Genomic DNA, 22,297 nt, shown 5'->3' with positions numbered 1-22,297 from the left:
TTGCCGGGATGTGTGTTCGCGTCTTTGTGCGTGTTTGTCTTTGTTGGGCCTCCTCTGGTTCGCTCTCAGATGTGCCCTGCTGGTGCTCACTTTTGTAGAGTTGATTCCCTGTCTGTGCTTTACAGCTAGTCCCCGAGACCAACGGAGTCTGTTGTTGTTCATGTTTGTAGTGTATGTACATTAAAAATGCAAAACTAAAATAAATACTTTTTTAAAAGAAATAAGTAGGATTATTTTGCTTGTTTATGATTAATGCCGTTTTCTCATAAAAAATGTATGAAGATCATAGAAGATGTCCTTCCAGGACAGGACTACTTCCTATGACAGCTGATAACTACTCTTTTGTTACACTGTTTGCTCAGATAAACATGAAGAATCACTTTCATGATAACATCTAATAGGACAATTTACCTGAAGTTTTTTTTGTGATAAAGTTGGTTTTGGCATCAGAGGCTCTGCAGCAGTGGGGGTGATTTTTCTTATAAAACCTCCATTCTTTGCTCCACAGCCAGCCACAAAAGAAACAAGCAATTTCTTCAGTTCTCCTGCAGACAAAAAATCATTGGTATTAGAGATGGCTGAATTTATAGTAAGAAATTCAATTAATCCAAATCTCAAGCAGTGGCGCTCAATTTGATTGTCTAGAACAGGTAGTTGCACTTTCCTAATGCTCCGCTTCTCGGAAAATCTTGTGACCAATAGTTTGTTTCTTTTTTTGTATTGTACATACACAGTCTGAAGGGAAAAGTCCTGTGATTAGGTTAAATGGCCACTGTAATAAGGAAAAACATTTGACATGTCTTAGTAATATCTCAAAAGATTTGATGAGCTTGAGTCTGAGTGTTCAGGCCTCCGCCGATCAAGAGAACGAGCAAGGAGAAGTTTGCGCTCAGCGCATTCTCTTCTGGCTCTGTGTCACATGATTGAGACAAACTTGACAAGTAAGTCTATGAGAGTATCTCGATCATGTGACACAGGCAGGGGGATGCAGGGAGCAGAACTGTCGAACTGGCTTCTAGTTTATTTAAACTGGGGCCGTGTGCAGCACTCGTGGGTGTGACCAAGCAGATCACCCACAAAACAGGAGCGTTAGACCCACGAGCTCCCGATCTTTTCCACTTCAGTACCATGAAATAAAGAACTCCCTTACAACATCAACTATCGGGTGAGTGCTTACTCTTTCTCATTTGCCTGCAATAGTTTAGCCTTTTTGTTCCATGTAAGTGCACCCCAAGATGCCAGGCATATATCCCCTTCATGCATCACTCTCTAAACACAACACACGCAGAGTGCCTAGTTTGTATTCTCTACCTGCGATACACTGTGTTATGCCTAGTGCATGATTTCCATGTCTAGTGTTCTAGAAATCCCCATGACCAAAGTAGTAATTTTTTCTCTATGAGGAGAGCATCATAGAGATATGTGGAGACTTATAGATTATTTATGCTCCACTGGGAATTCTGGAAAGAAAGGATTTGCAAAGCAGCTCTCACACACACACCACCTTTTGCAGGTGGCTTTCCATTAAAGACAGTATTTAACTTTAACTAGGAGTCTTGGAACATGACTGGGAATGTAGGCAAAGCAAGAAATCTCTCCATCTGGGAGACTGGCTTATCTTTATGGGACCAAAAGGTACCGACGAGAGGCAAAGACCCAAAAACATTTGCCGACAGATTTTGTTTTCTTTTCTTCTGGAAAGATTTGACTTGGCATACATTCCCAGTCAAATTCTAAGATTCCTAGTTGGAAAGAAACACTGTTTTGTAGGTCTCGGGTTAAATCATCCTAGAGCTGGTTAAGTTACACCTGTAACATGACAAATAATACTCACCAATATAAGGACAACAGTTGTATAAGAGTTGCTGATCCACCAATTGTACACTGTCCTACATAACAGAAATACAAAATTATTATTCAACTTATCATAGATTCACAACAGACACCAGTTAGACATCTAAATTCCACTTGCAAATTTTTCATAACACAGAGACAACACCCAAGGGGAGGGGCAGTAGTAGCCATATTAATCACAGACCAGATTATCCAAAAACAGAAGTAACAACATGGAACAGAATAAAAAATGAGAAGATGTAAAAGACCAAGTCTAGACATTTTCTTCCACACAATGTATGTAACACACAACCCACTTACCAGCCCCTGTATGGATACCAACAAGTCTACCGAGATTTCATCCTGAACTGCTTCACTGTTGAAAAACATTTCCTCTGGCAGCTCTGGCACCTTAACAAGAATAAGCCACATAAGATAAGAAAACAGACTATACGTTGGTTAATATGGATTCATTATAACAATGTTCTGGAGCTGTAAATATGGTACCTGAAAAAGCCAGCCCAGAACCGCAAGAAGCAGCAGCTTGTTTAACAAACTCATCTCTTTCTCATCAGCCAGGATCAATTTATTTCTTTACAACAAAAAGAAAACAAAAGTTATCACATGCTTCTGACAGGACAACCACTAGAATAATACTACATAAAGCAGTCAGGACAGAACTGATAAAAACAGCATAAATCATCTAACCATGAAAACAAACATTATTAGTACGGTAGAAGCCACTGTGTAGTTCATTGTATGAACATGTGACGTGTGGTACCATCAAGTCACTATATGTATTACAAACAGATTAGACCTAATAAAAAGGGAACGGGAATAAAACTAAAGCATGATATAAAATACACGGAGACAACACAATTTAAAAGAGGATCCCAGCCATAAGAATTAATCACATATCCACTAGATCGGAGATAATGCTACACCAACCAATCTACACAACAGGGAATCCTGCCCCACTCCCAGCTGCAGGACCACAGCAATAAGGACCCCAACATGGCTCGCATGCTACAGAAGGAAAGACCTGTGATCTGCCGCTCTACTTTAGAAATAAAATGTAGTTTTGACTGCTACACCAGTTCTAAACCACATGATAAGACATAAACAAGTCTGGGATTGTATATTATAGTCAAGATGACACTATTACCTGTACAGGTGGAGTAAAAGGCAAAACACCTTTCTGTAATAACTCAGGTAAGGTGCAACACAATCCACCAGTGAAAGGTATTCTACTGCCCAAGGAACAGTCAACACTGTGCGATGGTCCTGCATGGCACGCCTGAGCAACTGCAACACATCTAACATTGGGAGGGTCTGGGGAGAAACAAAAAAGGATCATGTAGTCAAATAAGAAGCGGTTATGAAATGTGTAAGAGATCTACACAGAGAGAACGAGATAAAAAGGACAGAAAAGTGAGAGGGTAAGAATAAAGAAGAAGATTTAACAAAACCTATGTAGAGGACGAGTGGTGCAGTTGCCCATAGCAACCAGATTGCTTTAAAGCAATCACACACACACACCAACTTGTAAAGAGTTGGTCGTAGCAACAAAAGAAACAATGCTACTGATTGCTATAGGCAACATTCATTTGCTATATTTGAAGTCCAGTCTTCAAATGTATTACCTGATTCCGTAAGGAAACTGCAGATTCTTGTAATTCACTAGAGAGATGTTCTGTGCTTCTATAGGGTAAGAAAGTCACAAACCCCAGAAACTTTGCCAAAAGCCGTAGAGTCAGCAGAATTGAAGCAAAGCGTACTTTTTCATCCTATAACACATTAACAACAGACAGACATTGCTTAAATACATTTTTTTGCTATAACCAAGTCTGTCTTCTTTAATCTCTAAGGAAACAAACCTTACTGTATTCCCCCCCCCCCCCCCCCCCACCACCACTGAATAACCTCTTAAAGGGATACTCTGCCCCTAGACATCTTATCCCCTATCCAAAGGATAGGGGATAAGCTGTCAGATCGCCGCAGTCCCGCTGTTGGGGACCCCTGGGATCGCCGCAGCAGCACCGCGCTATCATTGCTGCACAGAGCGAGTTCGCTCTGTGCGTAATGACGGGTGATACAGGGGCCGGAGCATCGTTACGTCATGGCTCCGCCCCCTCGTGACATCATGGCCCGTACCCTTAATGAAAGTCTATGGCAGGGGGCGTGACGACCGCCACGCCCCCTCCCATAGACTTCTATTGAGGAGGCGGGTCGTGATGTCACGAGGGCGGAGCCGTGACGCAACGATGCTCCAGCCCCTGTATTGCCCGTCATTACGTGCAGAGCGAACTCGCTCTGTGCAGTAATGATAGCAGGGTGCCGCAGCGGCAATCCCGGGGCTCCCCAGCAGCGGGACCGCGGCGATCTGACATCTTATCCCCTATCATTTGGATAGGGGATAAGATGTCTAGGGGCGGAGTATCCCTTTAAGCTTCAAATGGGCACTTGGAAATACTTTTGACATTTCAAGAGGGACATGTCAAAAGTTTTCATCGGTCAGCGCAACCCATACCAATCAGGAGAATGGAGTAGGCAGAAGTGCGTGGCATTGCTGTTCACTACCTGACTCATAGCAATCTTTGTTTCACTGATCCATAGACTTATAATAGAAAAGGGAGATAAAGATTCCTAAGAGCCGAGGAGTGAACAGCTATGCCGTGCACTTCTCAACAGTCATTTCTCTGATTGGTGGGGGTCTCAGCACTCTGACCGCAACTGCTAAAATGTTTGATAATTCCAGTGACCTTTTACGTAAATCCAGCAGTGTAACTACCATTAGGCTGTGTTCTCTCTTTGCAGTTGAATTGCATTCATTGGATGTGTATTTTGATTGCCTGCAATATTGAAACAATTAATAGCCTGTGTATTTTCTTAAGCAATTAGCCACCATTTCATTTAAAATCATGCAATTTAAATCTACTCTTTGATTAGTTAGTAATTGCTTTAGAAAATACAGACTATTCTAGTAATTGTTTCAGTGCTGCAGTCTGTTTATGTTTATAAAAATCACATCTAAAACGCAATTCAAATGAAGCGTGTGAACCCAGCCTTAGCCCACATAAAAACGTCAATCTCCCCCTAGTGAATCTTTACTCAGCATGTTGTGTTACCTGTTCTTCCATATCTGACTCAGCATCTGTTGTCTCACGTCCCATAATGGAATTGGCATCCAGCTCCTGTATTTCTTGGCACAGACTATCCATTAGGTGCTGATTAAACTGGTAGCTGCATCAGCAATATAATAAACACTGGTCAGAGAAAGCTGTATGAGATCAAACTGCCCAGAAACATAATATATACCAGTTCTTTCTAGTAATTTAATACATTTTATCACCATTTGCACACTGCTAAGAGAATAGAAATAACAACCTAACAACATGGGAAAAGACTGAAGAAACAAATTAAACTTCTACAATAGAATGAATGCAACACAAACATGGCCAAGAAACCTTTGGCTGCCTTTATTATACATTTTCTAAAATATAGCAAGCTATTTTAACCCCTTCCCAACCCATAACATACATACATGGGTCGGGTGGGCGACCATGATGGGGGCCTGTGGGTCGGGTCCTCATCATGACCGGGAGCTGTCCGCTGCTATCAGCAACTGACAACTGCCAGTAATGACGGACATCGGAGACTGCACCGATGTCCGTCATTTAACTGCTTAAATACCGTGATCTATACAGATCATGGCATTTAGACATTAAATGCTGCTATTCCCTGGTGTCCAGTGGTCCCATAGACACAGAGGAGTGCTACCGGACAGGAGAGAGCACAGAGGAGTGCTACCAGACAGGGGAGAGCACAGAGGAGTGCTACCAGACAGGAGAGAGCACAGAGGAGTGCTATCAGACAGGAGAAAGCACTGAGGAGTGCTATCGGACAGGAGAGAGCACAGAGGAGTGCTATCAGAAAGGAGAGAGCACAGAGGAGTCCTATCAGAAAGGAGAGAGCACAGAGAAGTGCTACCAGGCAGGAGACGGAACAGAGGAGTGCTATCAGACAGGAGAGAGCACAGAGGAGTGCTATCAGACAGGAGAGGCACAAAGGAGTGCTAGCAGACAGGAGAGAGCACAGAGGAGTACTTTCAGGCAGGAGAGAACACAGCAGAGTGCTAGCCCACCCTAACTTACAGTCCATGCCTGTGCTTCAGCTTGGACAAAGTCATGATTTTATAAGCCATGATTTCAATAAAAAAGGAATTTTTTTGTATCTGACAGTGCCCATTTAAAGCAAAATGCAAAGCGTTACATTTGCTAAATACAACATTTAAGTTGGTCAAAACCCACAGATATCAAGAAAAAGAAGAATCAGACATATTGGATTGCAACATTCACAATTCTTTGTTCCTGCAGGTTATAAGCTGCTGTCAGAAATGTCTAGCGTTTACTTTCCCCATGTAAAAAGTAACTGCAGTTTGGCCTTAGATAGGGATGTCTCGATACTGGTATCGGTATCAATACTGAACATTTGCACGAGTACTTGTACTCATGCGGGTGCTTGGCTTGAATGGCTGCCTGAGCAGACATGTTCCTTGTGAGCTCCTGCCATCCTAAAAAGAATCCTCTTAATATCCCTGCCATCCTGTGGTTTTGGGGTGCCTGGACGCTGCTGCTGGACCCCCCCTGCTCTGGGGACACCTCCCTTGTGGGTTTTGGGTGCTTTTGGGACACCGCTGCCTGCCTGCTCCTCCTTGTGGGCCTCTCTGTGGTGCTGGGCCTTCTGCATTTGGCCGGATCCCTGCTCCCTGTGCTGCTCCGGGGCCCCTGCTGCAACCCTGCTCCGGTTGTCTTCACAAGCTGCCTGGTCCTCCTGGGAGCTGCGGAGTGCTCCGTTGCTCTCTGCGGGTAGCCAGGGCTTGGTGCCGGCTCCAACCATCTGGGCCGCTTGCAGCGTGGTTGGTCCCCACCATCTTGGATCGCTGCTTCTGGTCCTTGCCGTTGGTCTGGCCTGCCGCACGGACTCCTCCTTCCTTCACTGCATGGTCCTTTGTCTTCGACTCCGTGCGCCCGGCGGGCAGATCGGTGCTGAGGCCTCTGTGTGGCAGCGTGCAGCGCAAGAGCACTGTGAGGGACTGCTCGCTCCCCAGGAGTGTCGGAGGGCGCAGCGTAGGGCTGCGATCAAGCGTTGCTGCTCCTGTTGCCGGCTCCTTCAGATCGCTCTCGGCTGCTCTCACCACCGGTGGTGGTGCACAGTACGAGATACAGGGAGTGATCTGAAATACTGGGGGAGGTTCTTCCAGTGCATGCTGTGTGGCCTGTGAGTGGATTCCCTTCACTGGGGGCTGTAGCTGTTTCCATCTTCTGTGCTGGATACTGCTGCTCCTCATTAACGACTGTCTCTATTATCTATACTGGACTCTGCTGCTGGGGGGGCTGCTATACCCTCTGGGGTGCTGTTGTGACATAGTACAGGCCTGCAGGTCTCCTTACCCCCCTATTTGCTGGACTGTGTTGGCGATACCCTGCCTGTGTATACCTGCTTCTACCCTGTGATTACTGGGACCTACCCGATTATGTTCATTGAGGCTCTTCTATTACAGTGTATGGCCTCTAATATGTGGAGAAAGAATAAGGAAGGTGCTGGAACCTCGCAACAAGAGGCTGTAGCGTCTTCTAGTCTGCGGACTAAATTGGCCCTGCAACAGGAGGTGGCGGCGAAATTGGAGAGGTTTGCTATGAGGCCGCCATCCCCAGATTCCCCTAACTACAGGGGTGCCCTCTCCCCATGGCTGATATTGGGGATCCACTGAACCCTCTGGAGGACTATGATGCATTCCTGCAGGCCTCTGATGAGGACTCTCAATTCTCTTTGCCCAGCACTCCACCTGCATTATCTGCCACTGGCGGCTGCTGCTTCACCTAGGCCTCCTGCTGAACCTACTCTAGCCGCTGTCTTTGCTGAGATACAACGGTGTAACATGACTCTCTCTCAATTGACTGCTCAGGTGGGAACTGTACAGTCTGACATTTCTCTTATCCGCCATGACCTGCAAAAAGTGACTGATCGCACTTCCGATACATAAAGCAGAATAAGTGAGGTTGAGGATGCTGTTGTTCCTCTGGTGCAGGACACTACCAGACATAGTCAGGACATTGCCTTGCTTAAAGCTAAAGCGGATGACCTCAAAAATAGGTTACGCTGCAATAACGTGCGTGTTGTGAGACTCCCAGAAAAGTGTGAGGGACACTATCCCACAGAATATATGGAAACCTGGCTCAAAGATGTGCTTGGTGCTGATAACCTGACCCCTCTCATTAAAGCTGAACGGGCCCATCGGGTCCCTACTAGACAGTTCCCCCCCAGGGGGCCAACCCCGGTCTATGCTTGTGAATCTCCTCCACTATCGGCATAGGGACTTGATTCTTTGGCTGGCTAGAGAGAGGCAGCCTGTCAGTATCGACGACCATGTTCTTCCCGGACTTCTTGGCGAAAGTGCAGAAGCAGCTTCCATCATTTATTGATGTCAAGAAGGGGCTGTGTTCCTTGGATGTCCAGTATTCTATGGTGTATCAAGCAAGACTCTGTGTGGTCACCATGGGGACCACTCATTTCTTTGAGGGTGTGGATGCTGCTGTCCGTTGGCTGGACGCTCATGAATCCCAGCTACGTCAGAGGGCTTAGGGGCTCCCCAGGTCCCGCCCCGGACTGCTACTCCTGCTCTCAATTCTCACTATATTGTGGCTGGTGTTTCTGTAATGTGGCCCCGGTAATTCCTATGTTTTGCCTATGTTTCTATTAATGTGGTGGGGCAGGTTTATTGTTCTGGGTATTGCTGATTGTTTATTATTCTTCATTTGGGGAGGGGGGGATGTTTCATTGAGGGATATGTTTTTCATTTCTTAATTGCAGGAGTGTGCTCACTGTTTGCTCGATTTATGCTTAGCTGGTTGAGTTTTTGCCGTATGCTTGCACTCTGGTCTATTTCTTTGCTTCTCCTTTCTATATTGGAGACTGGTTGATCCTTTTTGTATTGGAGGGTGATGATGACAGATATCAACTGGTTAAATGTAATTCACAATCACTTACATCCTAAACCAAGGATCCCTTGGAACAACCCCTTTGGAAGATAACATTATAGCAATACTTACTTTGCAGCAATGAGAATGAAGTCTCTGAAGAACTCCTGGTATCCAGGAAAAGAGGGAGGAGGACAAGGGCCACCAACACTCTGAGGAGTAACAAATCTCTCCTGTAGGCGCTTCAGTCTGTTCAGGTCATCTGACCCTAGCATGTTGAGCAGATCTTGGTCAGGATTATCACCACTGCCAACTCCTCCCATACCTCCAGTGGGTCCCTTACACATCTAAATAGATAAAATAAAACATTACCTTAACCCCTTACGGACCACAAGTTTTTCAGTTTTTTTGCACTTTCGTTTTTACCTCCATTTTGTAAATTTTGGGGGCTTCCGTTTCTACGCAGTACATTTTTCATTATAAATGACACCTTATTTTTATTCTGAAGGTCCATACGATTAAATGATACCCTACTTATATAGGTTTGATTTTGTCGTACTTCTGGAAAAAATCATAACTACATGCAGGAAAATTTATACGTTTAAAATTGTCATCTTCTGACCCCTATAACTTTTTTAAAGTGCCGTAAGAGTCACTAGGATCTTGGTGAAGACCTGTGGAGCCAAGGCCAGCAAACATTTCCTTGAAGAGGAGATGTGAAAGGAGCAAAACCTCCGGGAGCACTGCAAGGACTGCTGACACATGGAACCACTGAGGGAGGAATTCCTGCCACTGGAAGCCTCGAAAATAATCTGCCTGACAAAAGTAGGTTGGCACAAGTGGAAGAAAACACTGCATTGATGACAGGGCAGATGGCAAAAATGCCCACAGAGAAACTGTGTGTGTGTGTGTGTGTGTGGGGGGGGGGGGGGGGGGGAACGGACGGACAGAGCACACAGGAGAACCGTTGGGCAGAACAGAATGCAGAGGGACCCCAAAAGAAAAGCCAGCAGGAACACGAGTACCAGGAGAGAAGAGAGAGAGACCTGCCTGGCAAGGGAATGGGAAGTGCGCCCCCCACAACGTTATGGAGATGAGGGCTGTGGCCTGGTCCCAGGAGTCCTGAGTCTCCAAAAGTGTTAGGTAGGCATTGCCTATGGCAAGTATAGGTCTATACTGTCCCCTCTATGCCCAACAGTTCTACAGAATAACATGGACTATAATGGCCAAACTGTTGAACTGGATGATGCATGCCCGCCAACTCTTTTTCATCTTAAGTAAGGTACAACTCATTGCCTGTATTATAGTGCACACAGGGGGATGCTGGTGCAGAGTTGTGTATGTTGTACAAAGCTGGGCACCAGTGCGAGTATAAAAGGAGCAATGCAAGTACTGTTAACCCTATCATCCCCTACACCCACTTGCAGGATCATGAGCCTCCTCCATGTACAGCACGCCCCTTCCAGTAAATTACGTTGCTCAGTGTAACATCAAAACTCAGGATGGTTGAGGAGGCCACAGGTCCTCTTTAAGTCACTTGACATAAGCTTGCCATACACATGTGGATGTTCCTCCAATCCAACTAATGTTCGAGCTGATGTGAACGTAAGGGACAACATTCATTTTTTCACATCACGTAAAGATGTAATATCAGAAGATGTACAAATACACACTCATTACCTGAATAAGCTGCCTCTGAAAGAGTCTTGCAAAATGACTGTGATTACAGGCTACCGAGAGGTTAAACATCATGGCTCTGAAAGAAAAAGAAAAATGTCAATGTCTTTCTCCAGGAGATCAGACCAATAATTATGGAAAGGGAAATATAACAACACATATAAGTTATTGACAAAACATAAAAATATAATGAATATACTCAGCTAACATAAATAGCAGCGCATCTCCATCTTTACCACTGCAATTTTAAATTATGAAAATTAAAGGACTATTTTCCATTACTGAATGTTATAGCATTTTACTAGATTACCTCCTAGCACTAAGGGGTGGTTGTAGATCAACATTGTTGAACCATGCCCCAATAGAAAGTTTCCTTCATGTTTTCTCCTGCATAACAAAATGACAATGCAGAGAAGAAGCCACAGCACTTAAAGTCATTATTAGGATTAACACGAACACATCAATAAGTACCATATTTTTTGCCGTTTAAGACGCACTTTTTCTTCCCCAAAACTTGGGGGGGAACAGTTGGTGCATTTTATACGGCAAATACACATTAAAACACTGTCATATCGCGGCGGTCCCAGCGGCCATCAACGGCCGGGACCCGCAGCTAATACAGGACATCACCGATCGCGGTGATGCCCTGTATTAACCCTTCAGACGTGGCGATCAAAGCTGACCGCCGTGTCTGAAGCGAAAGTGAAACTAACCCGGCTGCTCAGTAGGGCTGTTCGGGACCACCGCGGTCAGCTTACAGGACACCGGGAGGGACCTTACCTGCCTCCTCGGTGTCCGATCGGTGAATGACTGCTCCGTGGCGGGATCCCCTGCATGGCCGGCGCTCTCCGTCGTCATTACGTCATTGCGCACGCCGTCCCATCATCCAATAAGAGCGGCGTGCGTAGCGACATGATGGCGGCAACGGAGAGCGAGGATCCCGGGCAGCAGAGACGTTCCAGAGCGACGGGGACACCCCGGGGCGCGGCGACAGCGATGGAGGGCGACATCCAGGGCAGCGATGACGGGTCCAGATCGGCGGGGACATGTGAGTATTACCTCCTATACCAGTGGTCTTCAACCTGCGAACCTCCAGATGTTGCCAACGGCTGTCCGGAAATGCTGGGAGTTGCAGTTTTGCAACATCTGGAGGTCCGCAGGTTGAAGACCACTGTCCTATACATTACATTGTATTTGGTTCAGAATCTTTTTTTTCTCGATTTTCCTCCTTTAAAATTGGGTGCGTCTTAGATGCCGGAGCGTCTTATATGGCGAAAATAACGGTAAGTGATGGCATATCGCCAGAATGGGAAAACAGTGTTAAGAATTGTGGTTGGGTAGACTAGTATGATATACACAATTTTCCAACATAATTTATACAGAAAATCTTATGGCAATACAAACAAATAATCTATATATATATAATATGACAATGGAAAAAGGGTGAACATAGCAAACTGACGCTAAAAAATCCCCACTAATCAAGACAAGATCACACATCTACATCTTGCACAAAGATCCTGTGCTTCTCAGCATAATTTTGAATCTAACAGGACGTCAGTATACGTAATGATCATAAAATGCAAGCTCCCTAGCTCTGTCACAGCCACCTGGGTTTAGTGGGTCGCACTTGCCAATGCTGCCTTTGGCACCGTGTTTGTGAGGCTGCTATCTGTTCGCACTGGTGGGGTGTTGTGCGGCGGCCATTGCTGCCGTGTTTGTGGGGATGCCCAGTCGGGGCTAGGTTGGGCAGTATTCGGGCTGCTCTCCCACTGGGTCCCCCTATGAGCACTGGTGTCGTGGAAGTGGTGATTGCCGCCCAGCACTGCGCCATTTTGTTAGAGACCCATTACCCACAGGTGGCCATGATGCGGCTAGCAGGCTTGATTTTTATGATCATAATGTATAATAATTACCTGTTTTTTTTTTAATTATGCTGAAAATCTTTGTGCAAGAGGTAGAGGTGCGTTCTTTTTTTTCTATCCTAAGGATAGAGTTGGATCAGCGGCCGGACCCCTGCGATCTGACACTTACACTTATCCTTAGGATAGGGGATAATTTTTTATTTCCAGAGTACTCTTTAACATAATGATCAGTGGTTGTTCTACCTCTGGGACCCTGTTCTTCACAGTAACTGGGGTCCTATTCGAGCCTTGTTGTAGTTTCCTGCTTAGAGGGTGGCCTAGGGCACCTCCATTCAGAGACAAACGTGAATCCTTAATTAAGATGATTGTGAGGATCCAATCATTTGGAACCTCACTGACCAATAAATGAAAACATTTCTTAGAGATCATCACTATAACAGGAATTTTTTTTTAAATTTCACTATAAAACTTGATGTTCAAACTTGATGTTCAAACTGCCATAGAAGACAGCATGACCTGGTCAGTGCATTGAGAAACCTAAGAGCACAAACTAATGATCTGTAAAATATACCTTATCTTATTCCCCAGACCACGCTCAAAGTCCCAGTCTGTCTTCTCATGGCAATCTTCCCACTCACGTAGCAGCTCATAGAAAATATCCCTGAAATATGAATTGATCAATTATTAATGCCTGCAGAAATACACTGCACTGCATCAAAAATAATCCTAGTTATAATAGATGTTGGTATAAACACACAGGGAAGGTAAAAGAACACAAAAGGAAACTTAAAACCAAGCAAAATTCTCATACACTGCTCAAAAAACATAAAGGGAACACTTAAAGGGGTACAGTTGTCATGCCCCCTCCCATAGGCTTGTATTAAGGGGTGGAACGTGATGTCACACGGGGCGGATGCGTGACGTCACACGGGGGCGGATGCGTGACGTCACACGCCGCCTGCCCCGTGGTCGCCGGTAATCAGACCTGGAGCGAACATGCTCCGGGGACTGATTTTAACTGGGGTGCTGCGTGCAAGATCATGGGGGTCCCCAGCGGCTGGACCCCCGCAATCAGGCATCTTATCCCCTATCCTTTGGATAGAGGATAAGATGTCTAAGTGCCGGAGTACCCCTTTAAACAACACAATGTAACAGTCAATCACACTGTCCACAAAGGAAGCAACACTGATTGACAATCAATTTCACATGCTGTTGTGCAAATGGAACAAACAGGTGGAAATTATAGGCAATTGGGAAAATACCCCCAATAAAGGAGTGGTTCTGCAGATGGTGACTACAGACCACTTCTCAGTTCCAATGTTTCCTGGCTGATGTTTTGGTCTTTTTTGATTGCTGGCGGTGCTTTCACTCTAGTGGTAGCATGAGACGGAGTCTACAACCCACACAAGTGGCTCAGGTAGTGCAGCTCATTCAGGATGGCACATCAATGCGAGCTGTGGCAAGAAGGTTTTCGGTGTCTGTCAGCGTAGTGTCCAGAGCATGGAGGCGCTACCAGGAGACAGGCCAGTACATCAGAATACGTGGAGGAGGCCATAGGAGGGCAACAACCCAGCAGCAGCATGCAAGGAGGAGCTGAAGAACCAATGCCAGAGCCCTGCAAAATGATCTCCAGCAGGTCACAAATGTGCATGTGTCCACTCAAACTTTCAGAAACAGACTCCATGAGGGTGGTATGAGGGCCCGACGTCCACAGGTGGGGTTGTAGTTACAGCCCAACACCGTGCAGGACGTTTGGCTTCTGCCAGAGAACACCAAGATTGGCAAATTCGCCACTGGCACCATGTGCTCTTCATAGATTAAAGCAGGTTCACACTAAGCACATGTGACAGACGTGACAGAGTCTGTAGACGCCGTGGAGAACGTTCTGCTGCCTGCAACATCCTCCAGCATGACCGGTTTGGCGGTGGGTCAGTAATGGTGTCTGGTAGCATTTCGTTGGGGGGCCATTGATAATTTTTGCGTGATTTTGTTATCAGCACATTCAACTATGTAAATACAAAAGTATTTCATACTATTAGTTCATTATTCAGATCTAGGATGTGTTATCTTAGTGTTTCCTTTATTTTTTTGAGCAGTGTATTTTAAAAGTGCATGAAAAAAAAAAATCACCTCTGCTTCTTAAAGATATGGAATGATCGATCACTTGGAAAATTGGAACGGTTATCAGTCTCTGGCTGGAAAGACACTGAATGCAGAGTTGATGGAAGCAGAAGGGATACCTGAAAAATTAGAACAAAGACAAATTTGTGCAATGCTGCATAATGTGTTAGATGTATTAAAACTAGGAGAAAACGTTTGCAGCCAATTGACGTAATATTTTGTTTGCCACGCTGCCAGCTCTCCTTGCAGACTGCTGCATGAAATATTGACAGAATGTTTGTTCTTATTATCTGAAATGCATTCTGTATGTGGATCTTCACTAGAGGCAGGAATTTAAATCTAACAGGCGTAATATAGCAAAGAACCTTTAAATCTAATAGCTATTGACTATAGTCCTGATGGCAACACTTTACATACTCTGCATTTGCTGGTTCAAGTTATCACAATAAATAATGATGCAGAACAAAATCACTATCCTTGGAAAAAGCAGCCATTTTAAAAATGTACATTGCTGTGTACTGCCATTCTGGCCCTGCTCAGTGTCCCTAAGACATGTTACGATTTGGAGGACAGTATTGTTTCTACAGGACTGCACTTTAATTTAAAGGGGTTGTCCAGTAAAAAAAAAAGGAGATTTTTTAACACTTACCATAAAATCTCTTTCTCGAAGGATCCATTGGGGGACACAGACCGTGAGTGTTTCTTGCTGTCTCTAGGAGGTGTGACACTATGGTAATAAAAAAGTCAGCTTCTCCCAGCAGGATATACCCGCCTTCAGGCTCTGAGCTTGTCAGTTTAAGTTCCAGAGCAATAGGAGGAGACCAATAGGTCAAAGAAAGACCCCAAACTGTCGAGAACCAGAAGAAAAACCCAAAAAGGGCGGGAGCTGTGTCCCCCAATGGATCCTTCGAGAAAGAGATTTTACGGTAAGTGTTAAACAATCTCCTTTTCTCTATCGGCTCCATTGGGGGGGACAGACCGTGGGACTTCCCAAAGCCGTCTCTTGGGTGGGCAGATAAGTAATCAGGCAGACGGCCGATCCACTGCCGCCTGCAACACTTTATGCCCCAGACTAGCATCAGCCGATGCGAAAGTATGAACCCGGTAAAACCTTAAGAAAGTGTGCAAAGACTACCAGTTAGTTGCCTTGCAAATTTGCGAGGCCAAGGCTCTATTCTGGAGAGCCCAGGATGCCCCAACAGAAAGTGTGGAATGAGCCACAACCCTGAAAGGAGGAATCTTCCCCTTACAGCGATAGGCTACCGAAATGGCGGACTGAATCCACCTAGAAATGGTGGCCTTGGAAGCAGGTTGTCCCTTGCGACGACCTTCCGTAAGGACGAAAAAGGAATCACACTGCCGAAACGAAGAAGTGAAGGAGAGATAAGACCGAACAGCCCGAACTACGTCCAGCTTGCGTAGAAAGCGCTCCTTAGGATGAGAAGGAGCCGGGCAAAAGGACGGGAGGACAATGTCCTCATTGAGATGAAAGTCCGAGACCACCTTAGGTAAAAAGGAAGGATCTGACCGGAAAACGACCTTGTCCTGGTGGATCACCAGAAACGGAGAACGGCAGGAAAGAGCTGCCAATTCAGACAACCTCCGGATGGAGGTGATAGCCACAAGAAACACCACTTTCCAAGAAAGGAGGTGGAGAGACCCCTCTCTAAGGGGCTCCAAGGGTGCACCCTGGAGGGCACTCAGAACCAAATTCAAGTCCCAAGGAGGAGAGGGTGACCAATAAGGAGGAACAGCGTGCGCCACTCCTTGCAGGAAGGTCCAGACAAGAGGATTAGAAGCCAGGGGCCGCTGGAAAAGAACCGCAAGGGCCGAAACCTGACCTTTAAGGGAAGAGAGACAACCCCAGTTCCAACCCCGACTGCAAAAAGGAGAGAAAACGGGGAACAGAGAAGGTCACTGGGGAGAAGTCCTGAGCTTCACACCAACGAAAATAAGACCGCCAAGTACGGTGGTAAATTCTTGCGGAGGAGGGCTTACGAGCCTTGAGCATGGTGCGAATGACTTGGGAAGAGAACCCGCGGGCCCTCAAAACCGCCGCCACGCCATCAAATGCAGCGACTGTAAATTGGGGTGGCAAAGAGGACCCTGAGAGAGTAGATCCGGGCGGAGCGGAAGGCGCAGAGGAGCGTCGTCCAGGAGCCTGACTACGTCGGCGTACCACGACCTTCGGGGCCAATCTGGAGCTACCAGAATGGCGGGGACGCCCTCTGCCTTGAGCTTCCTCAGCACCCTGGGAAGGAGTGGAAGAGGAGGGAAAAGATAAGGTAGGGCGAACCCTGCCCAAGGAATCACTAGGGCGTCCACGGCCAAAGCCTGAGGGTCCCGGGACTTGGACACAAACGGAAGAATTTTCCGATTGCGCCAGGACGCGAAGTGGTCCACGTCCGGAACGCCCTAGAGGTCGCAGAGCTGCGTGAAGACCTCCGGATGAAGAGACCACTCGCCAGGGTCGGGTGAGGACCGACTGAGGAAGTCCGCTTCCCAATTGAGCACTCCAGGAATGTGGATCGCCGAAACGGCCGGAACCTTGCTCTCCGCCCAGGAGAGAATTTTGGTTACCTCGGCCATGGCTGCCGAGCTGCGAGTGCCGCCCTGTCGATTTATGTACGCCACGGCCGTGGCGTTGTCCGACTGAACGCGGGGACAGGACGGGACTGAAGACGGGGCTCCCAATGAAGAAGACAAAGAAGAATCGCCCGTAATTCCAATATGTTTATCGGAAGAAGGGTCTCCTGGGGAGACCAGAGTCCCTGAACCGTCCAATCCCTGAACACGCCGCCCCAGCCTGACAGACTGGCATCCGTTGTAACAACCTGCCAATGAAGGGGAAGAAACGACCGCCCTTAGAGAAGAAGGGGGGGAGCGGAGCCACCAGAGCAGAAACTGACGGACCCTGAGAGGGAGAACAATGACGATCGAGGGACAGAGGAGATCTGTTCCATCGAGAGAGAATCACCAGTTGGAGGGGGCGGTATTGACACTGGGCGAAGGGTACGGCCTTCATAGTTGCCACCATCCGACCCAGGACTTCCATACAAGTGCAGACGGAGACTGATACCTGAGTCCGCAGGGAGCGGACCCCCTCCCGGAGCGCCAGACAAATTCGGGCAGAGGCCGTGTCGTATCGAAGCCCCAGAAAGGTTAGAGACTGGGTAGGCCGGAGGACTGACTTGTCCTGGTTGACCAGCCACCCGAAGCGAGTCAGAGTGTGGAGAGTGACGTCCAGATTCTCCAGAGTCTGGTCTCTGGTTGGAGCCTTGATGAGAAGGTCGTCCAGAAAGGGTATCACCGAGATCCCCTTCGACCTTAACAGGCCCATCACTGGCGCAAGGATTTTTGTAAAGACCCAAGGAGCCGTGGCTAGACCGAAGGGGAGGGCTACAAATTGAAAGTGCCCCTCCGGAACTGCAAAACGGAGGTACCGATGATGGCCCGGAAATATTGGCAGATGGAAGTAGGCATCTTTGATGTCCACCGATGAAAGGAACTCCCCCTGTTCCAGGGACGCCACCACCGAGCGGAGAGATTCCATCCGGAAGTGGCGGATGAGAAGATGACGGTTGAGACGCTTGAGGTCTAGGATTGGTCGTACAAAACCATCCTTCTTGGGGACCACAAAGAGATTTGAATAGAAACCCCGAAAACGTTCCCCTGGAGGGACGGGGACGATCACCCCCTGGAGAAGCAGAGACTGCTTCGCCAGGGGAGGAGACCGGGGGGCCCGGGATCGAAAAAAGCGATCCCTCGGAAGGGAGGCGAATTCGATTCGTTAACCGTTGGACACCACGTCCCTGACCCAAGAGTCCTGAATGTGTGAGGTCCAGATGTCTCGGAAAAACAAGAGATGACCTCCCACCCGCAAAGAAACCGCGGGTGGAGGCCTCACATCATGCAGAAGTGCCCGATTTGGGCGCAAAACAGCCAGAGCGGTTGGAATCCGACTTCCAAGACGGGCGTGCCCGGAACGAGGGAGCCTTCTTGTCCCGCGAGGGCGCCTGTCCGGACCCCTTACTGGGGCCAGAGGTCCGAAAGGAAAAGGACTTCCTTTGGGAAGTAGGGCGAGCCTAATTTTGAGGTAACAAGGAACTCTTACCTCCCGTTGCCTCAGAGATAATCTCATCAAGGCGTTTGCCAAAAAGACGGCCGCCCGTAAAGGGAAGCTCAGTGAGAGACCTTTTGGAAACGGCATCTGCATTCCAAGCTTTAAGCCACATAGAGCGGCAGAGGGCTGCTAGGTGACCCACAGCAAAGGTAGAACAATGGGCTGACTGCATGGAAGCTGCGCATAGAAAGTCCCCAGCCTTGGCGCATCGGAGAGCCAGAGCAGATAGGTCCTCTGGGGGGATCCCGCTAAGATATCCTGGTGGAGCTGTTGGCACCACTCCGACAGGGCCTTGGAGACCCATGTCGAGGCAAAGATGGGAAGAAGAGAAGAGCCAGCTGCTTCAGTAGCGAACTTCGCTAAAGATTCTACATTCTTGTCAGCAGGATCCTTGAAGGCAGTGGCATCTGCCAGAGGCAGTGTAGTCACCTTAGAGATCCGGGAGATTGGTGGATCCACTGAGTGAGGGGAAGCCACCTTAGCGACATAGTCCTTGTCAAATGGATATCGCTCTTGAATTGTCTTGAATCCTGGGAATCTCTTGTCTGGATGCTTCCATGCGGATTCCAGAATGTTGTCAAAGTCAGCGTGAGAGCTGAACCTTTGAGGTGCTCGCTTAGTACGATGAAAGGATACTCCTGGATTGACATCCGAAGATCCTGGGTCCACCAAGTGAAAGGTGTCTCTTATGGCTGTGACCAATGAGTTCACCGTAGCAATTGAGTCTGAGCGGTCCTCTGGGTCAGATGCCGGTTCGGAAGCCTCGTCCACTAGTTCACCAGGGGAATGTGAGTGAGTAGAGTCAGTCCTGGAGGGGGGCGATCCAGACCGGGTACGCGGCTCTGGCGTGGCAGAGCAGCGACTCCGAGCACGTCCTCTGGAGGAGCGACGTTTGTGCCTAGATGATAGGGGGGGGGGGGGGGCGGGACCCGCGAGGGGAACGCTCACGTCTATCCGAAGACTCAATGGAAGAGTCGGACGAGGCACCCCTAGCACGCTTGTGAGAGCGTGAAGTACGAGGAGACGAAGAGCGGGCCCTCTCAGAGGTCCTGCGCAGGGAAGACCCCTTCAAGGCGGACACCATTTCCCGGGAGGGAGACTTGGGTCAAGTCAGCCATATACTGGGTCAGGGAAGAAACCCAAGCTGGAGGAGCGACTGAACCCACCGGGACCGAAGGGGCATCAGGGGGCACCAGGGGGTCTGGGGGAGCAGTGGAGCAGGCAGAGCAAGCGGGCTCAGCGGAGCCAGGTATCTTGGTATTACAGTGCTTACAGATATAGTAAGTCACCGAATCCCCAGGTTTCTGATTAGAGGGAGTAACAGCCCTGGGTACGGACATAATGGGGTAAAAAAAAGAAGACAGGCACTTTCTCACCCAGATCTGTGTCCCCTGTCAGCTGCAGTGAGGAGAACTCGCTCCGTGCAGACAGAGAGAACGAACAAGTTAGCCAATAGGGAGGGAGGGGAGTGCCTGGAAAATCGCACTCACAGCGCTGATAGGACGCTGCTTCGCGCCTCTGAGAGCTCCCAGCCCAGTGGGCGGAGCTACAGAACGGCCGAAGAAGAACTGTCATGGCGCCAGCTCCTTGTCCCGAGCGCACCTGCCTAGCTGTATCTGCGCTCGAGGAACAGAGTGGGCGGCCAGAACGCTGGCAGAGGCTGCCGGTGAAAGTAAGTCGGCGCTGAAGCGCCCGGCTCGTAACAGCGCATAAGGTACAGCGTATAAGGTGCAAGCATAAGAAAGTAAGCCAGCGTGAAAGTGCCCGACCCAAAGCAGCACCGTGGCTGACAGCCGCATATAAGGCGCTGAGTAGTTGCACCAACACACACACATATTAAAGAGCTCCATACCACATGCCCCCCAAAAGTAAGGTGCCTTATAAAAATATGCGCCCTCAAATGTCGCTGCTCCCCCAGTGCAGCCCCTGTAAAATCAAGCCCCATACACTGAAGGTGGGCCAAAACAGGGGGTCTCCAGAGGTTGCGAGTCCATACCTGTAGGAAAAAAGGGGAAAGTACTTACCTCAGTCCGAAGAACTTACCTAATGGAGTCTTCAGTGAAGTCTTCAGTCAGCTTATGGTCCCTGCATCACGCCTGGCTGCTATGCGCGAGAAAGCAGAGAAAAAGGGGGACCCGGACCCATGAGGTACCACCCAGATGCTGACCGTTGGCGAGAGGGGGTTAACAGCGCATATACGCAATGTCTGTGCCCCCTTACTCGCAATGGGGAAATAGTGAACCGCAGTTCCTGAGTCCCCACCTGAAAACGGAAAAGAAAGGGAATAAAAAACTAACACGTCCCTATACTAGGAAAATAAAAAACAGAAGACCTGGACTGGAGAATCCAGCCCAAGTCCACCTTCTTCAGACACTAAGCTTAAACTGACTAGCTCAGAGCCTGAAGGCGGGTATATCCTGCTGGGAGGAGCTGACTTTTTTTATTACCATAGTGTCACACCTCCTAGAGACAGCAAGATACACCCACGGTCTGTGTCCCCCAATGGAGCCGATAGAGAAAAATATTTTACACAGTTTGGCGTATAATAAAGTGATACACACGCTTACCCAGATACACCGCAACTGCTGTCTCAAAGGTTCATGGTCCACAATCTTCTTGGTTTTAGAGACATGTCATCCCCACAAGAACTGTCCGCTCAACTAGTCACTGAATGTTGGACACTGCTGCGGCCAATGAGCTGCTGAGGGGAACAATTCCAGCAGGGATGGTGTGTCAGAGAAACCAACCATGAGAAGCAGACACTGGGTGCTGACAAAACTGCAACTGCAGGGGATCAGGGTAGGAGAGTATCACTTTTTTTTTTTTTTTAAACTACTTCCAGCCATGTATAAAAAAAAAATCTATTTTCAGACAACCTATGTAACACCAGTTAAGTGGCTGAAATATCACAGAAAAAAAATAAAAACATAAAATAGGGACAAAGTGAAAAAATATATTATTTACCTTGCCCGTACTGGTCCGGTATGCTTCTAGGAGTCGTTCTTGCAAGGTAGGAGAAAATGCCCCAATACGTTCATTCTCAGCAAGAAGTTTCAAGGTGCTTTTATCCAAGAGTGAAATAATACTGCAGATGCACAGAAATAACTGTTACCATCATGGGCTTACAAGTCGACATTTTACAGGCTTTCGGGTTCATGTGCATTCACGTTTTAATTAAAAAAAAATAAAGCAACCCATTAAATAAAATATACCAACATCTGGAAATACAGTGCAATATGCAACTTTCTATATTAGAAAAAAATTATTTACAGCAATCTCGGAATACATATGCTTTATGGCAGTTTAATGACAAACACGAATGGAAGAACAGTTGCCAGGAAATTTAAACCGATATCCTGCCTCCAGACCATCATCACAGGTACACATTTAGCTCTGACTTAGATCAATGTGACCCCCCCCCCCCCCCCTCCACATTGACAGCAACACAAAAAGCCAGAGCACAGAGTTTCCCGTGTCCCAATGAAAACTAGTGCTGAATGAGCTCTCATCTAGATCCAAGGAATCTGCCTGCATGGATGATCTGGGGCAAGACCACAAATATAGAAAAGAACAAAACAAAAATATCCAGCCTACAGAATTCCTTAAAACATGTAGATTTATTACAAAATCTTTAATAGAAATATGCATGTGGATATTGCTTTTGAAGATTTTTTAATAAAGCTACACATTTTAAGGAA

At 47.5% G+C, this 22,297-nt stretch overlaps 1 protein-coding gene across 2 annotated transcripts in view; it reads right to left on the bottom strand.

Moving 5' to 3' along the window:
* Positions 1-22,297, bottom strand: part of CDAN1 (codanin 1) — an 87,671-nt gene that overhangs the window by 21,942 nt on the left and 43,432 nt on the right. For both annotated transcript variants that reach the window (XM_056545832.1, XM_056545831.1), the window contains exons 7-18: positions 21,564-21,684; positions 14,486-14,595; positions 12,927-13,016; positions 10,494-10,569; positions 8,946-9,160; positions 4,962-5,076; positions 3,477-3,620; positions 2,999-3,165; positions 2,341-2,425; positions 2,155-2,244; positions 1,835-1,889; positions 412-545 (exon numbers count right to left, since the gene is read on the bottom strand). In XM_056545832.1, the coding sequence (XP_056401807.1) occupies positions 412-545; positions 1,835-1,889; positions 2,155-2,244; positions 2,341-2,425; positions 2,999-3,165; positions 3,477-3,620; positions 4,962-5,076; positions 8,946-9,160; positions 10,494-10,569; positions 12,927-13,016; positions 14,486-14,595; positions 21,564-21,684 (1,402 nt within the window). The remainder of the gene's footprint in view (positions 1-411; positions 546-1,834; positions 1,890-2,154; positions 2,245-2,340; positions 2,426-2,998; positions 3,166-3,476; positions 3,621-4,961; positions 5,077-8,945; positions 9,161-10,493; positions 10,570-12,926; positions 13,017-14,485; positions 14,596-21,563; positions 21,685-22,297) is intronic.

The sequence above is a fragment of the Hyla sarda genome, chromosome 11 (genome assembly GCF_029499605.1).
Source record: "Hyla sarda isolate aHylSar1 chromosome 11, aHylSar1.hap1, whole genome shotgun sequence".
In the NCBI taxonomy this organism is placed as follows: Eukaryota; Metazoa; Chordata; class Amphibia; order Anura; family Hylidae; genus Hyla; species Hyla sarda.
The sequence above is the reverse complement of the archived record's forward strand: the minus strand, read 5'-3'. Positions and strand labels throughout refer to the sequence as shown.